Genomic DNA, 9,573 nt, shown 5'->3' on the forward strand with positions numbered 1-9,573 from the left:
CTTGACCTCTCTAACTTTGCACTATTACAGAGACCTTCACAGGCATTATTTTCAGAGGGAGTGCGTTCCTGGTGCAAAGGTATGGACACAGTTTCTCAGTGAAAGTGTGTGTGAAGGTGTGAATATGTGTGTTAGTGTCAGGATCAGAAAATGACAGCTTTCCTTTGTCCCAGACCAGATGAACTCTGATCCTCTGGAGCTTCTCTCTGACTTGGAGATCGGTGTATTTATTTGTTGGGGAGAAGGCTCTGTAGCCAACATCACTGAAGTCTACACTCCACACTGTAGACCCCACAAATCCTGTCCTACAAACAGACTCCGCTAACACCCCGAGCTCCCAGTCTTTGTTGTCTCCGACCTCAACATCCCAGCTGTGAGTCCCTGAGTTAAATCCTGAGCCCAGGACAGAATCCCAGTACGCAAACCTCTCTGGGTTTTCGGGAAGCTGCTGGATCTTTTCGTGTCTCATGCTGGTCAAATCTCCAGAGAGGGTGAGCTCTGGATGAGCAGTGTTTGGATCCAGAATCACAGGAGTGTAGGAGACCATGTCCTTCATCTTGTTCCAGATGTTGAAGGCCAGGTTGCCCAGGTGTTTGGCCTGGTCTATCAGAGCTCCTGAGAGCAGCTGTGGATCCTCCAGCAGGGGGCGCTGCTGGACTCTTTCCACTGCAGCCTTGTACTTGTTCAGGAATGAGAGGTCTTCAGCTCTCAGCTCATCCTCTGTGGCTCTGACTGTGTGTGAAAGAGCTGCTATCTCTCTGCTCAGAGCCTCCATCTTCTCCTTCATCATCTGACTCTTCTGCTCCTCTTCCTCCCTCAGTGCAGCCATCCTGGCCTCCTCTTCCTCTCCTAGAAACTGGTGAAGCTTCTTAAACTGTTCCTGAATCTGCCTCTCCGTGCATCGATACTGGACCTTGATGTGTTGTGCAGTTCGATTGAAGTTCATTTTAACTTTGTTGAAACCCTTTAACTTGTCCTGTAAGGGTTTCAGGGCCTCCTGGAGCTCCTCTCTGTGGTCCTGTGCTGCTTCCTCGATGGGTCTGAACTTGTGGTCAGTATGGATTTTAGCATCTCGACAGATGACACACGCTGGCTGCTGATGGTCCAGACAGAAGAGTTTGAACTTCTCCGAGTGCAGAGGGCAGAGTGTCACGGACACTGCTGGGGCTCTTTTTAGGGAAAAGGTCTCACACAGGTTCCTTAATGCCAAGTTACGAGGCGGATCCCTGCACAGAGATACTGTCCGGCAAACTGGACACTCTTGGAATGGTTTCCCCGTCCACCAGATCTGCAGACAGGCTCTACAGAAGCTGTGGCTACACGACAGGAGGACAGGATCTTTAAAGATGTCATGGCAGGCAGGACAGCAGAAATCCTCCTCTGACCCAGAAGCCATTTTTAGTCAGAGTGAAGAGTGAAACGCAGCAGGCCCACAGGAGATGGTGCCACTCCTTTCTCTGGAAAAGGTCCCGTGAAGTTACTTTCACTTTGAGCAAACCTTATTCCGCTTCTGGAGTCGTCTGCTGGTGTTGGTGGCAGTCTTCCAGATGTACTCCCAGCAGTCCCTCATGAAGCTCTCTTGTCACTGGGAGTCTAATGTTGGTCTGAAGGCGAATGTTATAGTCTTTGTGTTTCTTGTATGTATGGAGGCTTAATAAGCTGTATTTCCTGTCTCAGGTGAGTCACACAATAGGTGGACTCTGAAGGATCACAGCACCTCCCACATCCTGCTCATTGCAGGTTCACAACTGTCCCTCACATGTTCTACTTTACTTCTTCTGACAGTTTAGGTAAAAATAAGTTTTTGGTTGAATGACAGTTATATAAACAAGTGCAACGTTTAGCCAGATATTGTGGGAAACAACTGAAGAGCGTCTCTAAACGTTTTATTGATCTGTTCAGTATCAACATTTTTTGACTCGTTAGATTTAATCTACAACATTTCCTCCTTACGCTGATAGAAAATGTAATCTGGGTAACAAAACATGACAAAACATATTTGCTGTTACAAACTATTAGTTTCTCTTTTGTGTCGCTTCTTGTAAAATGTTAAAAATATTTTAAGAGATCAAATCAAATGTCTGAACAATTTTTTAAAATACCTTTTAATATTATGCCTTAAATTATTATTGTTAGTGATAGTTATTATTAAGTTATACCTGCTCAAATATTCCATTTTACTGGAGATGAGTTTAATAACTGAAGCTAAAGACGCCCAAACTACCATCTCACTGCCTTTGCGGTGGATTCAAGCAAATTAACTCTAAATGGTTCAAAACAAAGTGATGCGTCCGTTCGACTTGAATAGTTTCAACTTAAACATAAATATTTAAGTCATCTCCACCTCACAAAGAAGAGGCTCTGGAGGAAAATAAAAGAAATGACTGAACCTCAAATTGACCAATATTACAATATCTGTATTGTAAGATTTGTAACTTTACACTGTTTTTGTGGACAAGTGTGTCTCCGTCTCCTTGTTCTTATGGAGAGACGCTCCTTGCCATTTACCACAGGACCTGAAATGATCCCAGTGCTTGTTGACATGCACCCTGCTACGGCTGTCTGTTTCTTCAGGGCAGACAGGGCGTCTTGGCATCGAGCCTCGCTTCTTCAAAACCTCAAACACCAGTTACTGTGGAGCGCTAAGCCTGGCTGAAATCCCTGCGTGGCATGCTGCTGCCCCTGTGCCAACAGCAGCCTCGCTGCCAGCCAAGAGACTGGTGTGACTGTACCATGAGGGGTTCAGTGTTCTGAGCAGGCGTTGGTTGTCGAGAACCTGGCAGAGCTTTGCGGCGGCACCTGGAGTGTTCAGGCATCACACAGCTCTGAAGAATAGACTGCCACAGGGGCTGGCATCGGGACTGGCAGCGCCTTCTTCAAAAACAATTAGGCCTTTGACAGCAACCAGATAGCATCTGTAGGATCAACTCTGGCAAAGACAGAGAGGAAGGAAGCCAAATGACTTACCACCCCGGTAAAATCACTTTTGATGGTTCAGAGAGGAGAGGGGCCTCTGGTTCTTAGCGGCTCCCTTTGTCTTCTGTAGAGCCCTCAAATCCCATCCCAAAAGATAATCATTCATCAGCTTGTGTGCACACAAAAAGGAGCTCTTTCAGGACTTTGATGGCTCTGTAGAAAGACTCTTGATAGATCTACTGGGGGCAACCTGGCCTTCACCTACAACATGTTGACAACTCAAAGAGACACTACCAACCAGGAAGAGACTCAAAATGACCTAAACATAAAACAACTACAAAGATACACAAAATGACTAAAAAGAGACACAAGGTGACTACAAAGACACACAATAAGAGACACTAAACAACTACAAAGAGGCAAAAAGTAACTACAACGTGACCCAGAATGACTACAATGCGACACAAAGCACCTACAAAGAGTCAAAAAATGACCAAAAGGAGAAACTAAACAACTACAAAGAGACACTTAAAAACTACAAAGAGGCCCAAACTAACTACAAAAAGACACAAAATGACCAGAAAGAGGCAAAGATGACAACAAAGAAACACAAAACAACCACAATGAAATGCCCAATGACTATAAAGAGACACAAAACATGAACAAAAAGAGGCTTAACAACTAAAAGTCTTGAGCTGAGATGCAGGACAGGTTGTGGGGCCTTTTGCATGTCTGTTCCACGGGGCCAGTTGTCTCATAATCAGTCCATGATTCTGGAGAGGATGTAGGGAGACCTAAAAACTGAGGGCTGAAGTTTAGCGTTAGATCATTGGTTGTTGTAGCAGCAGATTTTTGATCGTGCAATCATCCCCTGAACCGCTGTACTGCAGTCTGTTAAGTCTGTTAGGACACAGTAACAATGTTGGACAACTGTTGTTCTCATAAACACCATTTAACAGACCTGGCATGTCCCTTTGCATGCGACTTCATCTTCTTTGGGAGCTGGATTGAGAGTGTTGTGGGCTCTCTGGTGAGATTTTGATCACTGCCTTTGCAGTTAGTACTATGCTGTGATTCCCGCCTGTCACCACTAGATGTCAGAGTTTACACATAATCGCTGTCTGTTGTCATTCATCTCTTCCTTTGCCATCTTGTTTTGTCTCTCATCTTCTCCTCTAATCTCCGTTTGTCATCTGTTTTCATATTGTGTAATGTATTCTCTGTTTTATTGTCTCTTACCCCTCCTTCCTGTTGTCCTACCTCCTTTAAGGGAAAGTGACCTTTGACTTTTTATTTCTTTATTGTCTGTCTGTCAGTCCACCTGTTCATTCTGCACTGTTCTCCTTAACAAAGACTTTCTATCTATACACAGAAATGCCTTTTCATTGAAATGAAATGTGGCTCACTCAGTCAGAAACAACACACACACACACACACACACACACACACACACACACACACATGAAGCATCGTTAGAGCACTCGGATATTGTTTTCATGAGACTGCATTTACCATCATGCCTTGCAAAGACAGTGAGAGGAATACGGTTTAACTCTGACAGCGGATTGGTTGGAAATCTGCATCAAGGTTTCAGCAAGAAGTCTGTGAGGACTCATAGCCTGCCTTCAAAATAAAAGCATAAACGATTGATAGATAGATAGATAGATAGATGGATGGATGGATGGATAGATAGTATGAAACTGAAAATGAACATGACATGTCACAATTAAGTAAAAGTCTGGTAATAGCATCAAAATATATTTAAGTGCCAAAAGTAAAAGTATGCAAAATATCCCATTTAAGAATTTCTGGATTATGACTATTGATGAATCAATGTGTTCATCAACTCAGCTGGTAAAGGTAAAGATAATTCTAAATACTTTAAACTCCTGTGTAGCGTGACATTTAATAACACTTTATTAATAAATTTACATTTTGTATTAAAGATCTAAATCTGCAAACTAGTAACTGAAGCTGTCAAATGTATGTAGCGGAGTAAAAAGGAATATATTTGCAGGCTAAAAGTAGCATTAAACTGCAAATATAAGTACCTTATATGTGTACAGTACCTACTTGAGTAAATGTACTTAGTTACTTTCCACATTTCATTTTGTATTCACATTTAGACATGACGTCATGCGTACAGCCCTTTGGCGGTAAGGTATTTTATTTTGAAGTCCACATGGAAGAGGATCATATCTGAGAAAGTGCTTTTATTTGTTTAAGGTGAAACCGGAAGCTGTTTGCTCTGTGGTGGTTACTAGGTGTAACTTTACGCTCGTACCGTGGACAGCTGCCACACTGGACTCGGACTGAGCAGAACCGTGTAAGTAAACCCACAAACACGCCAGATTCTGCGGCCCACACGGCCCGTCCGCGTTACACACACACACACACACACACACACACACACACACACACACGCGCGCTCATCCGCCCAGAAAATATGAATAATGTAAAGTCCGGAGTGTGGAGCAGGCGGGTAATGGAGGCGGGAGAGGAAATCAGTCGATGTGTTGTTAGGAAGGCCTGTAACAGTTTGATCTGCACAGGGAACAAATGCGCTCTGATGACCGTTAAATGGACTTATTTACACACGTGCGGCTGTTTGAGTTGATGATATTTAAACAGCTGTTTCATTACACACAATTAAATGTAGATCAGTGTGGTCAATGTGCAGGAAAGGAGAATAGCTTTGTGTCTTGTCTCGTGTAAAGAAACACATTAATATTCCTATAATATATTTTTATATCTCATATTTCCGTAGAGGTTGGTAGTGTCTGTGATTGATAATATAATTATAGTTAAAGACTAAGGTGCGTCTCCCATATGAAGCCGAAATTATTCATCGATTAGTTGATTGAAAGAAAACGAATATGCAATTAATGTGGTAATCAATTAATCACAAACACCCGGTCGGTTAATGGAGATAATAGTGAGTAGCAGCCTTACTGTCATATATATGTTTTTCTATAATAAATGACTGTTTGTCCTGTAAGTGAATGCAGATGATCAGAGAAGGTTTGTTCTCCAATAGAGTCTCCTTGAGCTCCTGGATGTTGTGCAATTTGGAAAACTGAAGCTCAAAATTAGTTTTCATTCTACGATGACACATATTCACATTCTGGGTTTCTAAGGCAGCAAAAAAAAAAGTGTGTGTGTGTAAACCGCCAGCGAGGGGAAACATATGCAGAAGTCACAACAATGGCTCTTTACAACAGATCTCCATTGTTATCTTCTATTGTTGTCATGACTTAGACGTGTGGCGCTCCATGCTACTGTGAGCTAGTACTAGTACTAATACTAGTACTAGTACTAGTACTCACACTACCACACTATTTAGGGTGTCAGTATGTCCCAATCAGACCCGGCTGTCTTATTGAATCCGCTCACAGTTTTGCAGAATGTAAGCCAGCGTGCTTTTCTAGCTTTTCTTACCCACAAATCCTCTGCACAGCACGTATATGAACTGGTTCAATGTGCAATGTTATGAGGAAGTAGTTTGTCCCTCTTCAATGCAGACTGCATGCAACAGTGCGTACTTTGTAAGGGCAGCTACAGTATGGACGAAACATACGAAGAAATGTGATTTGGAACGCAAATCAGTTGCAGGGCTGTTCTATCAACCTTCTTAAGGACAGTCCGCACGTCATGATGAACCCGCTTTAGGCTTGTGATGGATCTACGGTGCAGCCCAATCCAAATTATGATAATTAGATTTATTACCTGATTAATAAGTTCAAATGTGAGCACTTAATGCCAGCCTTCAGTAAAGTACTCGGTGCTGCAGACACTTTGTGGTTGGTACCTTTAAAAGAGGTGTGTGTGTGTGTGTGTGTGTGTGTGTGTGTGTGCTCTCTTAATCCCTGCATGCTTTAACGAGCACTGTCCTTGTCCAGCTCAGTCTCAACACACACAGTCGAGGCTCATGAACACTTCCTGCTCTACACTGTGAACTTTTCTTCAGGTTGCATTTTGAAATTCCTCTCGTGCAATAAAAAAAAAAGAGAGCTTGAATAGACGGCGCTAGTTTATGATCCGTGTGAGGACACAGGAGTTCTGTACGTTGTGTATCGGGATGCGTCTGGACTGTGTTATCACGCACGAGGCTTCATTCAAATCTGCATCCAATTCTCTGGAGGGTGTTAACACGTTTAAAGCTGAGTTCTGGTCTTTAACCTCCAACTCTTTCTTAGTTCACGTCCACTGTGCTGTCACAGAGCCACCACAGCAAAATGTGTCACTATGATAATCTTTTCTGCACATTAATGTCATTTTTGTTACAAAAACCTGCAACCTCACTGCAGCTCTGAAGTCCCCCCCCCCCCCCCGCCTTTACCCTGCGGCGTCTTACAAGCTGCGAGTTCTAATCTAAAGTGTCGCCCCGTCCCGCCTCCTCAGCGTTCCTGTGATGCCCCAGGGTGGGCTGAGCTGGTCCGGGTCGCGATGCCTTATGTGGACCGACAGAATCGCATCTGTGGCTTCCTGGACATCGAGGAGAATGAGAGCAGCGGCAGGTTCCTGCGCCGATACTTCATCCTGGACACCCAGCAGGGCAGCCTGCTGTGGTTCATGGACAACCCACAGGTGAGAGGGGGGGAGGTGTGCAGCAGGTCCCGGGACGTCTCTCACACCTCCCACAGGTGAGAGGGGGGGAGGTGTGCAGCAGGTCCCGGGACGTCTCTCACACCTGGAGAGATTCCTGTTTGATTAGTCAGCACGGAAAACATCTGAGCAGTGAGCACACTACTGCGTCTTTAAATGCTCCTCACACCGATCCCTGATTCTAACTACGGTAGTTTAATCAACTAACTTCATTTTAAAGACGTGTTTAACGCGTAGCATCAGTTCAGTGATGGAACGATTTCTTTCCCTTCAGGCAACTATTGCCAACATCCGCTCACAATGAACATCAACGTGCAGGGACTTGAAACCTGCTTCAGGGAGATAAACATCACATTTATCTAGTAGTAGTAGTTAATGGTGACTCAAACTAAACCACAGTCTTTACTTCTGTAAACTAATGAAAGTCCATTTTATTTAAAGTGAGTCAATATAATAAAGCAAAGTAGAGTTGGTGAGGCAGAAGGTACGTGAGCAGGAAGGTGAGGGTGTATAAACTACGGGATCAATGAGGTCTAAACAGGAAGTTGTGGGTTTATGGGACAGAAGAACTTCACTGAACACAGATGTTAGAGCGTCTGGTTGAAGCTGTTTAAACACTTTCACTTGAGGGGGACGGGTCAAAACCAAGCAGGCAAACAGGAACCAGAACAGAAAATAAAAGGTTAGCAGTCGTAGTATTTATGTTCCCCACAGCCGGGGAATTCCTCAAACACAGCAGCTGATAACTGGTATATGCAGCAGTTATGGATATTATTTTAAATCATGTTTGATCTCCAGATTTTGGGATTTAAACTGTCAGGAAATGCTCATTTTTCTCTTTTAACCAAAACTGTGATGCAGGAATAAATATGAACATATTGTTATGAACAGAACTTTATTCTGTTGTCAAATATATATGATATATTGATATAACTCATCCCTTAGTCTTTACAGGCCTTTTTTAGGAGATTAGTGACTTTACTTAATCCTTGTTTCACAGTAATACGACTGGTTTTCAACTTTTGTGTCTTTTTACAGAATCTGCCTAAAGGTGCAGAGAAGGTGGGATCTCTCCAACTCACCTACATCTCCAAGGTCAGTCCTCACACACACACACTCACTCACCTATATACACACACACACACACACTACAGTGTGTCCATATCTTTGACCAAACCTAATGAGTTCAGTTGTACTTGGCGCTAATTAGCCAATGTTAGCGTGCTAAGATGCTGAACTAAGATAGTAACAGTAGAGAGTTAGCATCAGTTAGCATTGCCATGTTGGTGTCATTGATCTGGTTAGCATACCGGTATTAGCATTCTGTCTTCTTCGGCCTGTTAGCAGCTGTGGATGCAGCAGAGCGTCACACATTTTAACCAAATTAAAAAGACATCAGTGTATAAAACTTGAACTGACTAATTGACTGAGTGGATGGCGAGTTCATGTGTCTCTGGGACGTTAAAGCTTTGCTCTGCTCTCTGTCGTTCAGGTCAGCGATGCCACCAAACTCAGACCAAAGGCAGAGTTCTGCTTTGGTAAGTTCTTCATTTTCTTCTCCCCATCGTTCTTTCCTCTCTCAACATGACAGCCCCATTAGGAAATATTTTTCCCATTTTGGAAATATGCCTTGAATCTGAACTGTAAGAGCCCGACCTGATCACCCCGCGAGTGTCACTGAAGCTCTTCTGGCTGAGTGGGAGCTCAACCCTGCGGCCGCGTTAAACATCTGGAGAAGGACTGAAAGCAGAAGAGAGGAGGCTTTTAGAGCAGCACATTAGAGTTCACGTCCCTCCTCTCCTCTTCCCTTTCTCCTTCCTTTCTTCCTCTCCCATCTCCTTCATTCCCACTCCTTCCTCGTTTCCTTCCTTGTCCTTTTCCTCTCCCGTCCGGTTCATTTCCTCATTTCCTCTCTTTTGTCCCTCTCTGCTCGTTGTGGTTCCTCTGGTGGCCAACAGTAGCTTTTTGTCCCTCAATAGGAGGAAACCGTACAATGACTCTGACCTGTGTGTGTGTGTGTGTGTGTGTGTGTGTGTGTGTGTGTGTGTGTGT

General features: G+C 43.8%; 2 protein-coding genes across 7 annotated transcripts in view; one reads left to right on the plus strand and one right to left on the minus strand.

The window, feature by feature from the left end:
* LOC116381485 (nuclear factor 7, brain-like) lies at nt 1-1,408 on the minus strand. The gene has a single exon (XM_031843696.1). It carries the CDS (start codon nt 1,394-1,396, stop codon nt 11-13), a length of 1,386 nt encoding a protein of 461 aa, XP_031699556.1. The 5' UTR covers nt 1,397-1,408; the 3' UTR covers nt 1-10.
* Nucleotides 1,409-5,178: 3,770 nt separating this feature from the next.
* Nucleotides 5,179-9,573, plus strand: part of plekha1b (pleckstrin homology domain containing, family A (phosphoinositide binding specific) member 1b) — a 14,785-nt gene continuing 10,390 nt past the window's right edge. For all 6 annotated transcript variants that reach the window (XR_004212671.1, XR_004212670.1, XM_031843857.1 and 3 more), the window contains exons 1-4: nt 5,179-5,242; nt 7,318-7,503; nt 8,560-8,616; nt 9,014-9,059. Coding sequence is in view for 4 of the 6 variants with exons in the window: in XM_031843857.1 (XP_031699717.1) it covers nt 7,363-7,503; nt 8,560-8,616; nt 9,014-9,059 (244 nt within the window). In the remaining 2 variants the exon portion in view is untranslated. The remainder of the gene's footprint in view (nt 5,243-7,317; nt 7,504-8,559; nt 8,617-9,013; nt 9,060-9,573) is intronic.

This window comes from Anarrhichthys ocellatus, unplaced genomic scaffold, assembly GCF_004355925.1.
Source record: "Anarrhichthys ocellatus isolate YVR2014 unplaced genomic scaffold, GSC_Weel_1.0 scaffold4, whole genome shotgun sequence".
Taxonomy (NCBI): Eukaryota; Metazoa; Chordata; class Actinopteri; order Perciformes; family Anarhichadidae; genus Anarrhichthys; species Anarrhichthys ocellatus.

Coding starts and splice junctions, on each gene's coding strand:
- LOC116381485 (XM_031843696.1), bottom strand. CDS start 1,396: ATGGCTTCTGGGTCAGAGGAGGATTTCTGCTGTCCTGCCTGCCATGAC.